The sequence below is a fragment of the Neophocaena asiaeorientalis genome, unplaced genomic scaffold, assembly GCF_003031525.2.
Source record: "Neophocaena asiaeorientalis asiaeorientalis breed wild unplaced genomic scaffold, Neophocaena_asiaeorientalis_V1.1 scaffold123, whole genome shotgun sequence".
Lineage (NCBI taxonomy): Eukaryota > Metazoa > Chordata > Mammalia > Artiodactyla > Phocoenidae > Neophocaena > Neophocaena asiaeorientalis.
The window spans coordinates 14,135,443-14,155,177 of NW_020173666.1; the positions used below are offsets into that span (position 1 = coordinate 14,135,443).

The following is a 19,735-nucleotide window of genomic DNA, read 5'->3' on the forward strand; positions in this document are numbered from 1 at the left end:
CCAGTGAAGTGGGGGCAGGGAGGGGTGGAGAGAGATGATAATAAACAATCAATATAAAAAATGAATTAATATAGTAGCAAGTGACATTCCCCTGCTACAAAAAAGAAATGATAGAATAGTGTACAGAGGATGGGGATGGGTGGAGGCTGGTTATTGGGCAAGGGAGATGAATAGTGACTGCGCATGTGTGACCCACCGGCAGAGCAGGGCAAGTGCGAGCAGCGGTTCAGGGGGCAGGGGTGAATTCTGAGCTCCACACCATGTGGTGTCTGTCAGCAGTGCCCCCGCCAGGTGAGGGAAACACAGCCCGTGGCCTGAGTGAGAGCTCAATACTGAGACGTACAGATTTAGGATGATCCAAGGGATGTCCTGAGGATTTTTATCTTCTGTGTTCTTAGAAGAGGTAGAATAATGAGAACTGAAGGAGAGATCACTTCTGAGGACTTACTACTTTCCCCAGCTCATGACCCTGTTAGTGTCGCTCAAAACGAGGCTGGGTTGGGTTCAAATTCTAAGACAAAAGACACTGTCGGTTAGTTTAAAAAACAGATTTTTCTGAAAACCAATTTTACATTTCAGTGCTTTTTTTTTTTTTTTTTTGCTGTATGCGGGCCTCTAACTGCTGTGGCCTCCCCCATTGCGGAGCACAGGCTCCGGACGCGCAGGCTCAGCGGCCATGGCTCACGGGCCCAGCCGCTCCACGGCACGCGGGATCCTCCCAGACCGGGGCACGAACCCGCGTCCCCTGCATCAGCAGGCGGACTCTCCACCACCGCGCCACCAGGGAAGCCCCATTTCAGTGCTTTTTTAATATGAAATTAGCTACCATGAAAAACACTGTAGTACTAAAAAGTAAGCTACGTGATATTCAGATAAGTCTCTCAAGATGTTTCTGCATGGAATTACCCTCCCAACAGGTGCTTATATGTCTGTCATCTCTGCAGTGTTGGCAACCCTTCTTTTTTATTCCCACATTAAAGCCCTTTGTTCTTTAAAAAAACTTTTTTTATCGACGTATAGTTGATGTACAATGTTGTGTTAGCTTCTGTTGAGCGGCAACGTGATTCAGTTAAGCGTATCCATATCTATTCTTTTTCGTATTCTTTTCCATTAGAGGTTATTACAAGGTATTGAATATAGTTCCCCGTGCCATACAGTAGGACCTTGCTGTTTGTCTATTTCATATAATAGTACTGTGTATCTGTTAATCCCAAACTCCTAATTTATCCCTTCCCCCTGCCCCGCTTTCCCCTTTGGTAACCATAAGTTTGTTTCCCATGTCTGTGAGTCTGTTTCTGTTCTGTAAATAAGTTCATTTGTATCCTATTTTAGATTCCACATGTAAGTGATAAAAAATGATATTTGTCTTTCTCTGTCTGACTTACTTCACTTAGGATAATCATCTCTAGGTCCCTTCATGTTGCTGCAAATGGCATTATGTCATTTAAAGTCCCTTGTTCTTAATAGCTCAACACAACACACATATACACACCCCTTATACAAATGCACACACACACACACACGCCAGACGGTATTAACATCTGCAGATTTGAGGGTTCCCCTCAACACACAACACTCAAAATTTAAGACAGAATCCAATAAGGCAGGCAACAACTCCTATCTCTAGAGGCCAATCTGAGTTCACTCAAAACAACAATGACAAAAATGCGTGCAATGGGCAACTTGATTGAAAAAGTGACTATCATTCATCACTCAGATTTTCAAGATTCATAGCTACAGGAAAAAAATTAGAAGAAACAGAAAGTACTTAGACATGCTCAAAAGAAAACTACTGAGCGCCAACGGATTTGAATAAAGAATTCTTTCCCAAGTATTTACATAAGGCACAAAAATACTTAACTTGAATTCCATCAATTCATAATTGGTAACAATTCAAACAGAAGCCTGGATGAAATGTATAGCTGCCCAACAGGAAAAAACTGTTAATAATGAGATGAGCAGTATAATCAGAACCACCGGGGAGAACGTAAACAAAAAGGCTGAGTACGCACCGGAAGAAACACCTGCAAACATCACCACGATCTTGTGTGTCAGTTCCTGGGAAAACGCATCACACCCAACAGGGAAGGCTGGCTTTGTCAAGGACACAGAAATGCAAACCAAACGGGAAAAGCTGGGGTGCACATAAATCAGCTTGAAACCTGGTGATAAGAGATCAGAATGGGGCCGGAATGAGGGGGATTCCTCATCAAAGTGGAAACCTGATGTGTGAAAGGAGTCCCCTCCCTCCAGAGGACAGACCAAATCCCAGAGCCTGGCTCAAAGGCGATCGGCTGCTTCTTCCTCTACTGCTGGAATTAATCCGCGAGCTCACGACAATTTCTCTGACAGCTTGCGATACAGTATGTGTCACGGGTCTGAATAAAAGAGTTTAATGACCATTCATTTATGAGGAAAGTGTTGCCGAGCCACTAGAAAAAGTTTTTGCAAATTTAACTGTAAAATGTGTATGGTGGTGACAGAGGCAGAAAGAGGAGGGGATTTTTGCTGTCCCCTTTGTTACTCATCCTGACAGCCTGCACCCAACCTTACAAACGGAGGAGCTGGGACCAGCAGAACAGGGGGAATCTGAAGGCACAGGCCAGGAGAGACGGAGAGCAAGAACCAGACAGGGCAGGGCTTCCCTGGTGGCGCAGTGGTTGAGAGTCCGCCTGCCGATGCAGGGGACGCGGGGTCGTGCCCTGGTCCGGGAAGATCCCACATGCCGCGGAGCGGCTGGGCCCGTGAGCCATGGCCGCTGAGCCTGCGCGTCCAGAGCCTGTGCTCCGCAACGGGAGAGGCCACAACAGTGAGAGGCCCACGTACCACAACAACAACAAAAAAAAGAACTAGACAGGGCAGGAGAGACCATCGCTGAGGGAAGATGAGACCAGAGTCCCAGGTAACAGCCCTGGGGCATCGGAGCAATCCTGTGTAGTTGGAAACCAATCCCAGCCTTGCAACTGCCTGAGCTGAGCTGAATACGGGGAAAGTCACTTCTCTGGTCTACTCTACGTTTCCCTATTTATGCATTGGAAGCAGTCCGTCAGCATCATTTCTGGCCTCAGAGGAGCTGCCAAGGGCTTATTTAATCCTCAGGCCAGCAGTGATGTGCCTGGTGCCTGCACTCGGCCCTCAGAATCCCTCCTGGGATAGCGCCTGCGAAAAGGACAGTATTTCAAACTATATTGTATTGTGTTTCTAGTTGTAGTCTTTCCAAAGTATGCCCTTGTTGCCTCCCAAACCTATTCTGCTAGCGCTCCTTAGACAGGCCTATGATAAAGGCAACAGGACCAGCCGCTGCAGTTTTGTAAAAGAGTTCACATCCAGCTTGATGCCAACAAGTGTTTCCTTGGTGAGGCTGTAACTGCGCTCTTTATATAATACTTTAAATACTGATCTAAACCCCCCAAGGGGAATATCTAGCGTCTTCTCATTCCTACAGACCTGAGTAACAACGGTAACACTCACTAGTCACCGAGTCGTGTCCTGAAACCCAACCGCAACTTAGTGGGAGAGAGACTGTGTGAGTGACAGCAGGGAGGAGCCACGTGGTAGGAGCGCGGGTCACGCGGGGAGCGGCAGCGTTGGCTGCGACCTGGCTGTGGGGACCGGTCGACGTGGGCTGGTGCAGCCCCTGGCCAGAGAACAGCCGGCAAGGGCTGGAAGGGAGGTTTCTGGCTGGGCTCTTTCATCCTCTCCCAGGGCTGAGTCACTTCTCGCAAGAGACCCTCATGTGCCGAATTGGGTAGCTGCCCCTCCTGATCGCTCCCACCAGGATAACGAGGACGCTCCTAAATACGTGATTATTCACGTACAATTTTTATCCCAGCAGCCAGCTTCTTCAAGCAGAGAGGAACAGATCACATTCCCATTTCTCCCACTAGAGGCAGGCTGTGAGGGACAAAACGTAGGGAAGGAGTCCAGCCCCTTCGCACCGGGTTAGCATCTGCCCGGCTAGATGCTCATGTAGCAACAGCTGCAGGGAAAGGCTTCCATCTTGGGCTTGGCTGTGGTTTGGAAGGTTGCAGGAAGCTTTTAACAGGTCTCCCCCTCAGCCCTGCCCCAGTGCATCCTCCATCCGACACCCGATACATTTTTAAAAGCACACACTCCAACAGTGGAATGCCCTTTAATTCAATTCAGCAAGCATTTACTGAGCACCTTCTGTTGAGCACATCCCAGGCGCTGTGCTCTTGGGGTGGGGTACACAGTGACGAGGAGCCCCAGCTTCTGACCTCAGGTACTGAGCACCGTCCTCCCCTCCACCCCCACCCCCCCAATATCTCTCCTCAGCTGTACTTCCCACCCTCAGCTTCAGGTGGAAGGACTGCATGCTGTGCTTACATGTCACCACTCCTGTGCTTCCATGTTCTCTCGCTCATCTGTCTGCCTTCCTTCCTTCCTTCCCGTCTTTCTTTCCTTCCTTCCCGTCTTTCATTCCTTCCTTCCTTCCCGTCTTTCTTTCCTTCTCTTTTCCTTCTTTTTCTCTTTCTTCCCTCCCTCCCCCTTCCTTCCTTCTTTCTTTCTTTCTTCCCCTTTTTCCTGATTTATACTCTTCCCATCTTTCATGGTGGAAATGCTATGAGTCAGGCCACAGCCATGAGATGCCCAAGATGAAACCGTGACAAGGAAGGACAAGAAAGCCTGAAGGCAAGGAAAGCACAACACGAGAACAGCACATTCAGCAGGTGGGGGAGAGGATCCAGACCAGCCCCTCTAGGAAGTGAGGGCGGAGGCGAAGACTCAGGATGGAAACACGGAGGAGCGTCATCCTAAAAGAGAGCTGGGGGACCAGAGGCTGCCTGAGCATTTCTGGAGCTTTCCCTGGTGCAGCACAGGGAGGGAAGGGTGGTGTGAAAGCCACTGCACTGCACAGATGAAACCGAGCCCAAGGTTGCAGGAAGGCAGCTGGAGAGCTGTCTGCCTCAGGGCAGGAGAGACTGGGCACCCGGGTGCCCCCCGTCCTCCTATAGCTTTCCCCCCCCGGAGCCCTGACAGCATGGCCCCGGCTCCCCTGGCAACTGTTAATTTATTCCCACCTCAGCCCACACCCCCAACGTGGGGTCAGGACTCTTCCTCAAACAGAGGCGGCACCAACATGTCTTTGGGTCCAAATGCGTCCCAGTCGCCTTTGTCAGATTATGAAGGAGGCTTGTCAGATCCGGAGGGAAGCGAGCTCTCGGCAGCCTCACGAATTTGGCTTTAGCTGAATGTCATTTTTTGTTAGTTTTCTGTAATCCCCGTCAACAGGCCATGGAGCAAGAGAGAAGAAAGTGGGTCTGAACCAGAACACAGAACAGCCATCCATCCCTGGGGGCAGAGAAAGGTTGGCGGCCCTTCTCGGAAGGATGCACGTAGAAAAGTTTTACCTGTAGACATAGATTAACTCACTTTTGTCTACTCAGTCCAATGTGAGGTGCATATTGAGTGGTAATGCTGTATTAATAACAAAGGAGTGGGCACATATACCTAAAAAGGAGACATTATAGTGGATTGGTGACTGTATATTGGGACTTTCAGAGTTCGAGCCACCAGTGGGAACCTTGGGAACTTTTCCTTTTTTGGCGGGGCGGGGGAGTGGTCATTGTACTGATGGTTCCAGTGAGTGGGCCTCTTAGCTCTGGCAAGCGTCTCAGTAATCATGTGTGTGCTTGGCTCCCGGATATAAAGACTAGAACGTCTGAGGTTCAAACGTTTATTATGGGTTTAGAATATAATTTTTTACCCATACTGTGTGAGAGACACACTCGTGCTGAAGAACCAAGTGGTGTGCTGGGAAATCCTAGCCCTGACTCACAGCTTTGCCAATCTCCATGGTGTAAATACTCTCACCAGGTTGACGTCAGGCTGCCAACTGTGATCACTGACTGCGGAGCTGTGTAGCATTTCTACTGCACACACACAATCGACATAACCTCCCGAGTAAGAATCAAAGGCAGTAAACCGACTAGGGAGAGAGAAAAGCCGGCGTTGAGCACCTATTGCCTTTGTTTCGTAAGATAATTTATTGTGAGTTTCTAATGGTGTTTAATAACTGACCTGGAGAAGTCCTGACATTCTAGAAGCTGGCTCTGGTGACACTACCGGCTGTAGCGATAGCATCGTGACTCAGACTGGGCCAGGTGCTGGAGCCGGGGGGAAGCCCCCGTCCTCCTTGGTGGCAGAAGTGACGGGAAGGAGAGCTCGAAGCTGCAGGCAGCTGTGCTTTGTGCAGAAAGCCCACCGGCGGGAGTGAAGAACCAGGGCCACCTGCATAGAGATGCTAAGCGGGGGAGGGGGCGTCACAGCATGCCAGCTCCTGCGTCCAGCGGACACTCCGGTGTTCGCTTCCTCCCCGTGGTTGGCGCTGCGAGCTAATGAGGTCCTGATCCGTGCTCAGCACCACAGCACCGACAGCTCTGGCAAACGTCCCCCCTGTGCCGTCTCACCCTTCACGCAAGGACTTCTGTGCTCTGAGGTCCAGCTGACGACACCCCCTTTCTGAAGCCTCCCTGACTGGTCCAGCCCCTGTAAACTCTTCTCTCCCCTCTGAAAGCCTGCAGTCCTTGGGTCTCTACCATATTACTTAGGAATGAGCTACAGTCTTGTGTCTCCGTAAGTGTGTTAATTTGGTCTCATGGCTGAATCTAGGTTAGTACTCAATAAACAGGTTTGGGCTCATTACTTAATTATGACTTAGAAACAGAAAAATGCAATACGTCCGTCTGGGTCTTCCAATCAACGACATCCTGCGGGCTCCATAAACCTCTCGCCAGGGTCACGTTGGACAGTTTGTGGTACGACGGCTCACTCCAGGCCCCGAGCGGTCACCCCACTCGCGCATTCGATGGGGCTCATGCTCTATGCAGCGACAGTGCAGGCGGCTGGCTCACGGGCTGACCCCAATCCTACCTCACTCCTTTCAGCAAGGAGGGAAGAGCCAGGAAGCATGGGGAGAGGGGGACTCATCTTTCCAGGTCTGGAGGGGACGGAGCAGGCACGGGCTCTATGAGCAGCGAAGGCAGTTTTGTGACCAGACTGGATGGGGGTTCATCAAGTCAGACCTCAGGTCTCTAGCCAAGTACGCCTGCCAGGGTCCTTCTGTGGAGGGTGTCACTTTACTCCCTGAATGTGGTCACCACTCCTTTAATGCCAAGAAAACAATCGTAAGCATCACACACACGACTTTGATGTAAACGACATGAAAGAGAGCCTCTCCTTTCACATGTCCTGTCCAGTCAGGCACAGCCAGAAGTGTGAACGGCGTGAACGTGACCTCAAATGCAATGTCAGCAGACATGTGAGCCCTCCAAACAAACCGCACTTTTTTCATTATTGCCGAATTCATACAGCTCCTTTCTTCCCTGAGAAAGACGACGAGCTAAACACACACACACACACACACACACACACATTGTATTTACACAACACAGGATGAATGGCTGCAGTGTTTGCCCAGAGAACATTCCAACTAAATGTCCCATTAGACTGTCTGTCAAAAAAGCTCCTTGTAAAACGCAAAGTGGGGAGTCCTTAGGATAAAAGGCAGGTTAAGTATAAAACTAATGCCTGGGAGTGAACAGCACTGTAATACGTGTTGCCCGTGGCTTAAGATCCCCCACAAGGAGCAGGAAATGAACACGAGCTGGGTGACTAGCTCTGGGGACGGTCTAGGTCTGGGCACCTGCACTTGGACCAGTAAGGTGACCGACCTGTCAGTCTGCCTGGGGTGTCCCAATCTTGTCAGCGGGAGGCAAGCCGGGAAGGCCGCTCACCCTCCAGACCACCTGGGGCCAACGGGGGCCACACAGGAGGAAGAGGCAGATGGGGGAGAGCTTCCCCAACGCGCTGAGCCCTCGCCTCCCACGCCCCCCTGTCCAGCCCCTGCTCTACGGACACGTATCAGGTGAAGTGGTCGCCAAAGCAGGCCTCGTTTCTAACTCACGTTCCTAACCTCCTGGCCAGTCCAGAACATTTTTATTGCCGAAAGTTTTTGATTCTGTTGTCTTAAACACAGTGTGCTATGCTCTCCTCGACGTCTAAGTGATGCCACGCCAGCCTCTCCTTCCATCCCTGCCTAAGCACACCTGTACCTCGGTCCGTGCTTTATCTACTCTGTGCTCACTTTGTCTGAGACAAATCCTCGTATTCTTTTTGAAACTCTGAGGGTGGCCTCATCAGGAAGCCGTGGCCACACTCCCCTCGGCACCCAGACTGTGGCAGGCCCCCTGCACCCTACCTACCACGTGACTGTTCCCAACCCGAGTCCTAAAGCTGGAAGGGATCCTAGAGGTCCTCTGAGCAGCTCCCCCGGAAGGTCAGTGGTTTGAGCGCCTTCCCCTCCCTGAACGTCAGTCCCAGTCTCCACCGAGTTCACAGAAGGGACTCCCAGCTTCCCAAGGCTCCTGCTCTGTTCCTGGATGGTTCCTGCCATTAGTGGTCTTTGCACGTGTTTCTGGTCACTTTCCCCAGATGCTCAACTCCTACCTTCACAGGTTATGAGATACACCTGGGCCCTCTTCAAGCACCAACAGCCACGCAGCCTCTCAGGCCCGTCTCCCCGCAGCCCCCAGCCTCTCCTCCCACGATCGTCCCGCGTCCCAAGCGCATCAACCTCACGCATTCCAGGTATCAGAGCTCCGTTGAAAGCACGCTCAATCCCAGCCGTCCCACTCTTGGCTAAGTGGGGATTAAGGCAGGAATACCTTCACCTTAGATTTTTATAGCACAGTAAAATTTACTTCCCTCCTTTTACAAATGAAAAAACGAAGCCCCAGTCACCAAAGTGGCTAGGCCAGTGCAGTTATGTTAGGGGACACCTGAGCGGGTTACCCCTCCATGGCCCTAGACACAGGACGCTCATATCAAACCTCCAAAACAGCTTCATGGGAACCACCAGGGAGCCTAAGAATGTCGGAGAAGACCTACTCTGCACAGTGCTTTCCACAGGAGGTAGCCAGGTATTCTGAGATGGGAGAGTGGGATAGGATATATTTTAAAATATTGTGATAGAGCACCAAAGCATTTCTAGGATTTTTTTCTTCAAAACAAAATGTGGAAGTGGGGAAGACTTTTAATCTAATATCTGCCCTCCTTTCTGGAGAAGTGGGATAGGACCAGAGAAGGGATGCTCGAAAATGTTTGAAAAGCCTCCAATGCCATCTGGACCCAAGATACACTGAAATAGAGGAAAATATGGAAATTCTTTTGGCTATCAGTATTCCCTTTGCTTTGGAGCTTATTTCTATGAAGGCTGTTTCCCCCTTGCTTCTAACTGTGCTATTTAAATTCTATCTCCAGTATGCTGACAGCCAAACCTATAGGCTAAGGCAGTGGTCTTCAAATGATTTTGACTGTTTAAATTTTTAAAAAATATGCACAATTAGCATATGCAAATTTTATACACAATAAATTTTTGTTTTATATAATTTATAAAATATATACAATTTTTAAATTTTATCTATATATATAGTAAAAAACCATAAATTGGAAGCTCTAAGGTTTTGTGGTACGTGGGCCTCTCACGGCTGTGGCCTCTCCCGTTGCGGAGCACAGGCTCAGCGGCCATGGCTCACGGGCCCAGCCGCTCCGCGGCACGTGGGATCTTCCCGGACTGGGGCACGAACCCGTGTCCCCTGTATCAGCAGGTGGACTCTCAACCACTGCGCCACCAGGGAAGCCCAAGGTTTTTTTTTTTATATCCTAACGGCTCGTCTTGTTTTCCTCCGAGGGAATACCCAGCCCACTTTGAAGATCACACCCAGCTGTCTCATGAAGTTACAAGACACCAAAGTCAAACTTATAACCTACTTTGAAAGCTGTAACCTAAGTCACAAGTGCAATTTAATGCCCGCAAAAACAAATGGGCACCTTGGCTGAGAATTAATTTATTTATAAACCACATCAATGGCGAAGACACCTTGCTCCAAGGTAAGCACCTGCTCACACAACTCAGTATCACATTTGTATTCCTAAATCTGCTGTTTCTTTAATATGTCTGAATACATCTATTTGAGATTGAGTGATTAAGCTCTCTATTTAAAACACAAGGTCACTTTTTCTTAGGAAGAATCACACATATATCCTGTACTCGTTATATTTACATGTATACACACACACATATATTTAAGATACAGAAATGGATTGTTACTCAAAATAAACAAGGCATGCTATAGCATAGTCCCATTACTCGTTTTTAAAACTTAAAAAAAATCCAGCATCCTCACCTATCGCTCTCCTTTCACTGAATCAGTTGCATAAAATGAGGCCATTTGTATATTTACCATGCTTCCAATCTCCGGGCATATCAACTACACAGCTGTGATATTTATTGATGAATTGAGCTAATAACACACTGATGTAATCATCAACTCTCAATGCCAATATTTCTCCCCCTATGTAAACAAAAGGGTGTTGACACAAAAGGCTAATTTTGTCACAAGCTTTACGTGGAGAAGGTCAGCAAAGTAAACACCCAATCCTAAACAAAAGCGCTCCACTAAGAACTGAGCCGGAGTGTAACACTGATCTGGAAGAAAAGACGCTGGATCTGAAGGGAGCCGGCGAGTCGGCTTCCGGGATCCTCCAGAATGAAAGATCCAGGTGTGCGCAGGCCAACGGAGCACACCGCCTGGGCCAGATGACTTCATTCCTGTTACTTCTTTACGCAAAGCAAGGAGAGGAAGAAAAGATTTGTGACCCCCTTACGGCCGGAGAGGTTGTTACTAAGACAGACCTGAGCATTGCATTACGGGCAGGGAATTCCCTTACCCCATTCATTCACCTTGGAGAACTTCTTCCAGGTTCGAAGGACAGTTTCATTCGAGTTTTCCTAGGCAGACTGCTTTGGTGATTAGCCAAAGCAGTTCTGGACTTAGAGAGAGAGTATGCAGAGAGATAAAAATAAATACCAGTTGAAAATACACGGAACCCCGGATTAAAGAAACCTACAAGCCTTCGTCTCCATTCATCAGAAGATCTGCCCCACGGGCCAGCCTGGACACACACGTGCTGGTCACTGGCTGGACCAGTGGGACTGCTGCCTCCAGATGAGGCTTCTACACTTGGCCACCTTCCTCCACGTCCAGTGTCACCAGCCCCACTTCACTCATGGGAGATCCCTGATTTTAAGCAGCAGGAAATAGGGATTCTCTGGCTTGGTCCATAAGTAAAAAGCAAGGTCTTCAGTCTGTATAATCTCTCATTCCCTGTATTGCCAGTAAAACAATGGGGGGAAGCGGAGCAGAAGCCAAGCGAGGTGGGGAGGAGGGAGAAGGGAGAAATAGCATCACTCGTGTCGGTGCCATACAATGGCCTTCACTCTGCACTTCACACGCACAGTGGGAGAAAAAAGACTTAGAACGCAGACTGTATTGGTTTTCTGGAGCTGCTGTAACAAAGTACCCCAAACTGGGGGCTTATGAAGGGAACCCTCCAGGGTTCTGGAGGCCAGAACCCGAGATCACGGTGTGGGCAGGGCTGCTTGCCTCTGAGGCTGCAGGAGAATCCACTCTGGCCTCCCCCCTGGTTTCTGGTCTCAGTGCCTTCACATCGTCTTCTTCTGTGTCTGCTGCCTCTGTGTCCACATTCCCCCCTTTTACAAAGACACAGTCACCATGGATCAGGGCCATCCAATTTATATATATATAAATTTATTTATTTATTTTGGGCTGCGTTGGGTCTTCATTGCCGCGCACGGGTTTTTCTCTAGTTGCGGTGAGCGGGGGCTACTCTTCGTTGCGGTGCGTGGGCTTCTCACTGCAGTGGCTTCTCTTGTTGGGGATCACAGGCTCTAGGCACGCGGGCTTCAGTAGTTGTGGCACACGGGCTCAGTACTTGTGGCTCACGGGCCCTAGAGCGCAGGCTCAGTAGTTGTCGCACACGGACCCAGTTGCTCCGCGACATGTGGGATCTTCCCGGACCAGGGCTCGAACCCGTGTCCCCTGCATTGGCAGGGGGATTCTTAACCACTGCACCACCAGGGAAGTCCTGGGGTTTCTGCTTTGGTCAGTTGACAGCCAGTTACCTGCACTCCCTCTGGGAGGTGATCCCCACCTGGTACTGATAAGGGTGAATCTGCAGACCTTCAGAGAGAATACCCAGGTCCTGGGTCGCGACTCCCCAGCAAAGGTACCAGGAGGTCCACACTTCAGCGGGATCAAAGATAGCCATGGGAAGGGTCAGGACCAGGGGCCTGGGGACAAGCTACCAAAGACCTTTTCTGACATCTTGGGGGTGATAACTATTGTGACAAGTGAAGGAGTCAAACCTGCTCATAACAGAAAAGAGTGAAAAGTCAGCTTGGACTAAAATAAGAAAAAGCAGCCGTGCCATTAATCACGCTGGGAAGATATGGAAGAGCCGGCTGCCAAGTGAACAGCTCGTATTATTTCTCCCAAGGTCACTCTGGAAAATACCACAGCGACCCCCTCCTTGATGGATCACTTTCTTACCAAAGACACCCTGGACTGGCCTTGTATTTTCCTGGCACAGGGGGACACGCAGCTGTGGCCCTCGCCTCATGACACACACAGCGATGTGTCTAATCCCCGCTTCTCCTGGTCCTGCCGAGAAACAGAAACCTCAGGAACACCAATCCCTCCTCCCTTGTCTTAGACACCCCCTCCCCCTTTCCCCCCAACCCCGGCCAGGATCTATAGCTATGTGGATCCTCTGGGTAAAAGGGGAGGATTGCTTCCCCAGGGCCTGCTCCCAAGGGAGCCATGTGCCTCTGAGAAATCCCCCGCCAAGTGGATCAACAACAACTTCCGTCTGGAAAGCAGCTTACGGAGGAAGTCCAGCAACAGATCCCGGGGGGCTCCTGGCGGTGTTCGCTCATCAGGAGTTCCCTCCACCCTCCCCGGTGAGGGGGCCCCCTTCCATCTCCACTTCCACTTCAGCTGCTCCAGTGCTGTCCCCCTCTTCAGGGTGACTGACCGGGGACCAAGTCTGGGCGGGCAGGCACTGAGGACACCTGATGCCCCCCTCACCTCTCCCGCTCTCCGTCTCCCATCCAGGACTCCCGGTCCCCGACCTACTGCCTCCCAACAGCTACGGTCTCCCCTGCCACACCAGCACCAGCTAGTCTCAAAGAAAGGAAACCAATACACGCCGAGAATCGGGAACTCATATCAGGACCTTTAAAAAACAATTCTCATCCTGCTTCATGAGGGACTATGGTAGGAGAAGCGTTCTTCAATTTCGAGTGAGACAAAAGAGAGAAATACACAAAAACAGCCAAATTCACACTATGGGAGATGGCCTCGTACTAAAGCAGAGCTGGCCAGACGGCCCCAGGGACCAGCCTGTAGCCCAGGAGAGTCAGATTGATGGTGTGGTCGCAGTTGCGGGGAGCAGGGGGCTGCCCCAAGGACGAGAGGGACGCGGAAGCACCTTCAGTGAAGTCCAGTTCCCACTGGGGCTCCGGGGAGGGCGTCTGTCAGTCACGCTGCTGAGCGCGCCCTTGGGTCACAACTCGGAAGGGACTTCTACATCCTGGGGTCCGTTATTGTCACAGCAGGAAAACTGACATCTGTTTCAAGGGAGGACCCGTGGGCGGTATCATAGGCGGTGAAATGGAGCTTGCTTCTCCGTTCATGCTCAACCACTACCTACTACAAAGAAAGTAGCCAATAACCTTCAGGTCAGGGCGGGGGGACACGGAAGAGAGAGGTGCTGAAAAGAGAAGTAAGTATCTCCCAAGGGCAGAACCGAAAAGAACTAAAGTCTTTATCAGAAAAAGATTGGAATCTTGGTCAATTCCACTCCCACTCCTTTATTCAAATGTAGTTCATTTTTTAAAGTTACCTAACCGGGTTAACTGCCATAATGAGAAGACACCCTTGCCTGTCTCCCACCTCCCATCCCTTCCCCCAACCCCCCCGCAATGCTCCTTCCCTCCATAGACACAAATTCCGGTTTTCATCCTAAATCTGATGTGCTTTAAACAGTTCACAAGGCACTTCTGTACACGGCATCTCATCCTGCTTTTTCAACCGGTCATGGTGACCCATCCCGCTACTCTATGCTGAACTCAGAGGGTTTGCGTGGCTTGCCCAAGGGGACAGACAGCCTGTAAACAGGAGGGCAGCATGTCCTATGGTGCATCGCAGCACTCCAGACTCTGACCCCTCCTCGCCACCACACGGCCTTGCCCATTAGAGGCACCTAGTGGACCTGTGGATTGGACGGCCATAGAACCCATGAGCATCACGGTCCAGAAAGAGTAAGTGGGAGGCTTAACGCACGGAGCTGGTTAGCAACAGCACGGAATTTGGAAGCAAGGCACCAGGGCTGGTGGGTGGATGGGCAGTGCCTCCATGCAGTTCTGTGTCCCAGGTCCTCCACGGAACAGTAAGGTCAGTTGTAGTCCTCCCCAGCACCCTCCCCTTTTAAAAAACTCTGCCATTAATAGATTCTCCGAATTCTTCCCTGCTTTCTAAAACCCACAGTGTCAGAGCGGAAGGAAAACAAGGCAGCTGGTCTTGGCCACCTTTCCCAAGAGATTAAAGGACACATGCTGCGCGAGGGAAGGTAATACAATTCTACTCGGCTTCTCGTAACCTTCTTCCTTCTCCACACCTTGCAAAAGCTCGCTCCATGCCCCCTTCCTCATCCAGCATGCTAAGCCAGCCTGTCTTAGCCTCCTGGGCCCACAAAGCTAGGCGAAAAGGAAATACAACAACCCTGCCAAAGTCAGCCACCTAGATCAAATAAACTTTCAAATTGTTATTCCTGATGGCGGTCCTGGCCACCAGACTAAGATTCTCTGCTGTGTGTTTCATGCTGGAAACCGTCTCTATTTGTCATTTACATCAGAGTGGCCTTTTACACACCAGGGCTGGTGCAACAGCAAGCTCTTAACATTTTTTTTTACTTTTTTTTTTTTTTTTTGCGGTACGCGGGCCTCTCACTGCCGTGGCCTCTCCCGCTGCGGAGCACAGGCTCCGGACGCGCAGGCTCAGTGGCCATGGCTCACGGGCCCAGCCGCTCCGCGGCATGTGGGATCTTCCCGGACCGGGGCACGAACCCGTGTCCCCTGCATCAGCAGGCGGACTCTCAACCACTGCGCCACCAGGGAAGCCCCGCTCTTAATATTTTGTTAAAAAGGGTGACGTCACGGCTCTATTAGTAAAAAGTGGGCAGGTGATGGAGGGGATCCAAGTCTCTAGGAAACAATTTTTTTCTTAAAAATCAGCTGCAAATGATGAATGCTACTGGTTTTCTAAGCTTTACAGTGATTCATTAAACCCCATGAAGAGTTTTTATCTTAACTCAGAGGGAAGGGGAAGAGAGTGAAAGCAAACAGAAGGGGTCTGACCATCTCTTATTCCAAGCTGTTAAATATTAAAATATTTAATATTAATGATAGCCCACGCGCTGCAGCCTCTGATGGTCAACAGCTCAGTGGATCATTGTCTCTTACGTGTCTTTGGTTGTTGCTGTGAAACACTCAGGGTATAAGGAAATCTATTAACTACAGAGGACAAGTTCCGAGAGAGAGAGGAGAACAGCTTTGTATCTAACACACGCTGGGATACCAGAAATGGAGAAGCCGGGGAAGGCATGGGGGAGCTTTCCTCACTGCAGTGAGTGCCACAGCCAAACCCAGGATGCACTGCCTTGTCCTTCTCCTCCAGAGAGAAGCCCTCCCCCGCCTTCCCTCTTCAGGTCGCTTCTGCATCTGCTCAGCCCAAGCCCCTGGAAGCTTTCATCGGGGGCAGTAGGCACACGGCACCGTGAGACGTCCCGAGACAGGATGTGCCTGGATGGATGTGCTTCTGAAGCTTTTGTGAAACTTGACGGCCTGCCCTCCATTTCACCCTGGGTGGGGAAATGCCAGTGGCTTGCATGGTTATGTTTCATTTGGAATCATTTTAAATAGTTTAATTAATTTATCATGTTGAAAAATCCACCTTGCTTTCTGAATCTGTTCCCCATCTTAATTTCCACCAGAGGCACATAGGCTACGGTGCCCTTAGAAGAGTACTGACTCGGCCTTGCTGTAACCTTGGTATGTCTTCACCATCTACCAAAAGCGAAATAGAGTCCTCTTAGGAACTCTGATCCTAAATCCTGTCTCTTATTTCTTGACTCCAAATGAGAAAGTCAGTGCTTAACCACCTCTTTGAGATTTAAATAGGGGTTACGACAGGGCAAATACACATGATTTCAAATTACAAACTGACAGATGTGGGAATCTCCATAGGTGTGTACAAATCATACAAGTGCAGGTTTTGATGAAATGTGCAATCAGCATTGCTTTGTTAAATTTAAGTTTTCTTTAAATAGACACTTAAGTGTAGAAAGACACTTAAAATTATAAAGTAAATCTCAGGCTATTATCTCCTTCTCTTGATTATACAAACTCTTTTCTCCTCAAACAGCTACAATCCAGGTTCTGGCCATCTCCTACTGCTTCTGCCCTGCGCTGAAAGATTGTTTCCTTTTCTATACCATGGGAGATGTCTAAATACTAGAAACAACGTTATGGTAAAATTATGACAAAGAAATCTGCATTACCCACGATTGCGTTGAACGAGTGGCTGCACCCAATAGGCCATAGGTACATGGATTAAAGATACATTTTTTGTAACTGTGACTTTATGATCTCATGAACATTCTCAAGACATTTATGTAAAACACTACAATCCAAGACATAGTAGGTCTAGCACACAAACCACATCATAAACAGTATCAGACACATCTGCCAGTTCTGAGCTGGTGACAGAAATGACGAATAAGGACGTTTTTATCATTTGTTCCTCACAAGGTCGTACTTTGAAGTTTCAGAAACAACTCACTGAATCAGTAGTAATCCCTTTGGATAACGGTATGCAGCTTGTATTATTTTAATTCAAATTTAAATCTGATTGCTTCACTTTAAGGGTTTCAAAAGGATATCTATAATTTTGGACTCTTGGCGTAATCTAAGGTAGCTGAGGTTTTTAAATTGCTTAATTTGAAAGAGCTCATTTTCCAAAATGTATTCACACTCCTATGTGTAATTGGTAATGATGTACACTGCATTCTGTGCTGTTGAGATTAGGTACAGATTTCTGGGCGATCAACACCAAACTCATCTCTAGACATCCCAATACTCAGATTCATCTTGTATCATTTTCATTTTTGAAATTCAGGCCAGTTGAATTAGTCATGTTTAAAATAGTCTAATATAATCACACACAGACACACACACACAGACACACACACACACACACACACATGAATGTATATAAAACCGGAGAAATCTGAAAAAGGTTGGTGGATTATGTCAATGTCAGTTTTCTTATTGGGGTATAACACTATAGCCATGCAAGAGGTCACCACTGGGGAAAGCTGGCTGAAAGGTACATGGGATCTCTCTGTATTATTTCTTACAATTGCATGTATATCAATTATCTCAAAAATTTAAAGAAAAGAAGCAAGGAAGACAACAATACATTACATCACCATTTAGTTTTTTAAAATATGTATATGTCTTATGTATCTATACATATACAGACTTACCTGCATACATGTACAAACATAAGAGCCATGCATACATATGTCTCTGTATGTGTGTACATGTCTTTCTATATATGTGTGTATATATATGCTACTTCTGTAAGGATACCTAAGAAATCACTAATGCTGGTTGTTCCCAAGGAGGAAAACTAAAGCAACAGAATGCTTATTTGCTTTTCACAGGATACCCCTCTGTGCCTGTTGAATTTCGTGCTATTGGCATTACTCATTCAAAAATAATTCTTTAAGAGTGAGGACAAAATAGACATTTCAAACCTAAAACAAACAGAAACAAACCAAAGAATCTTAGCATACACTAAAAGCCTTAGTGAACCCATGTAAGAAGTCCTAACTGTGACACACACACACACACACTGGCAGTGAAGATGCAAACAGAGAAACAGGAGAAAGTCTCTTACGGCTGGAGATGCAGTAGGACAGCCGGCAGTTGATCTTCCGGAAGAGCTGCTTGTTAATTGGCCAGAGGAGCAGAGTGAAGAGCTGAAGGGTGTTGATGATGAGCCCCGAGGCGATAAACACGTAACAGAAGATGAGATGGCACAGGAACTGAGACTTCAGCAACGCGATGAGGTCCATGCTGGGTGGGCGCTCCTCCGCCGAACCACAGACGCCCACCGTAGAACACGTCCAGAGGACAGGACGGCCGGGACTCAGGAAAACACCTGAAACACACACCGACGTCAAACGTGAGAGAAAATATTATCTGCTCTTATAGGCAGGGGAAAAAAACTCTTAGAAGAAAACTATACTCTCGAGATTAAACACATTCTACAAGGAATTCCCTGGTGGTCCCGTGGTTAGGATTCCGAGCTTTCACTGCAAGGGCCACGGGTTTGATCCCTGGTCAGGGAACTAAGGTTCCCCGCAAGCCAAGTGACCAAAAATTTAAAACACGTTGTACATTCGTTGATTTATTTTTATTTCAAAAACTTTTTTTTTTTGGCCAAGCCATGCAGCTTGTGGGATCTTAACTCCCCGACCAGGGACTGAAGCCAGGCCCTCAGCGCGAAGTCCTAACCACTGGACCGCCAGGGAATTCCAGCAAGCATTTATAATAGCGCTTCCTTAAGGTCAGGCAGTTTCAGTCCTTTAAAAAGAATAGTTCCTTTAACTGCACTAATGCCTGCGAGGCGGGCACTGTTATTACAGAGGAGGGAATGAGGCCCACAGAGGTTAAGCAACTTGGTCAGGGTTCCACAGGCCTCACCGCTAAGGAGAGGCTGGTGGCCAGAGTCCGCATCTCTGGACCTTCCCTCCTGCCAGCCTACTGCCCCCAGCGACCCCTCCACACCTCCCTCCACTCGTCATCTCCAGATCTCAGTCCAAATGGCACTTCTTCTGGCAAGACCTCCCCGAATGCATGCCTGCCCGGGGGAGGCTGGGGGCCACCCCTGGGGTGGTGTTCGGAGGGGGTCGCCCAGGCGGCACCCTCTGCCGTTACTGTGTTACTGCTTCGCCTGTTCGCCTTCCTCCACTGGACCGTCACTCCTCCAGGGCACACGACTATTCTGAAGATCATCCCTGTCTCCCCCAGCCTTGAAGCAATCACTGGCACAGAGTTGGAACTTAATTAGAAATACATATATGGGACTTCCCTGGTGGCGCAATGGTTAAGAATCCGCCTGCCAATGCAGGGGACACGGGTTCGAGCCCTGGTCTGGGAAGATCCCACATGCGGCGGAGCAACGAAGCCCGTGCGCCACAACTACTGAGCCTGCGCTCTAGAGCCCACAAACCACAACTACTGAGCCTGTGCCCCATAACTACTGAAGCCCGCGCACCTAGAGCCCGTGCTCCACAGTAAGAGAAGCCACCGCAATGAGAAGCCCGTGCACCGCAACGAAGAGTAGCCCCCGCTCGCCGCAACTAGAGAAAACCCGCCAGTGCAGCCAAAAACTAAATAAATGAATGAATAAAAATTTTTAAAAAATACATATATATTTGTGGAATGATTTAATGAAGGGAAACAAGGGATGAACTTTGAGATATCAGTAAACACAAATAACCAACTATGAAGGCAAGAGGAACACGCCACCACACTCCTGACACACACACACAGACACACACACACACACACACGTGCGCGCACACATGCACCCTTAAGAGTTCTAAGATTGAACAGAAACTCAAAACATGCACAGCGGCCAGACTCACGGCCCTGTCATCAGTCTCCAACCCCAGAATGGAATAATGAAATAACTGTCCAGTTTGGCAAATTAAGCCTTTG

General features: G+C 49.0%; 1 protein-coding gene across 5 annotated transcripts in view; it reads right to left on the reverse strand.

Annotated features, from left to right (window-relative positions):
* Positions 1–19,735, reverse strand: part of AGPAT4 (1-acylglycerol-3-phosphate O-acyltransferase 4) — a 118,635-nt gene that overhangs the window by 64,635 nt on the left and 34,265 nt on the right. For all 5 annotated transcript variants that reach the window (XM_024747946.1, XM_024747949.1, XM_024747948.1 and 2 more), the window contains exon 2: positions 17,907–18,170. In XM_024747946.1, the coding sequence (XP_024603714.1) occupies positions 17,907–18,084 (178 nt within the window). In that variant the 5' untranslated portion in view covers positions 18,085–18,170. The remainder of the gene's footprint in view (positions 1–17,906; positions 18,171–19,735) is intronic.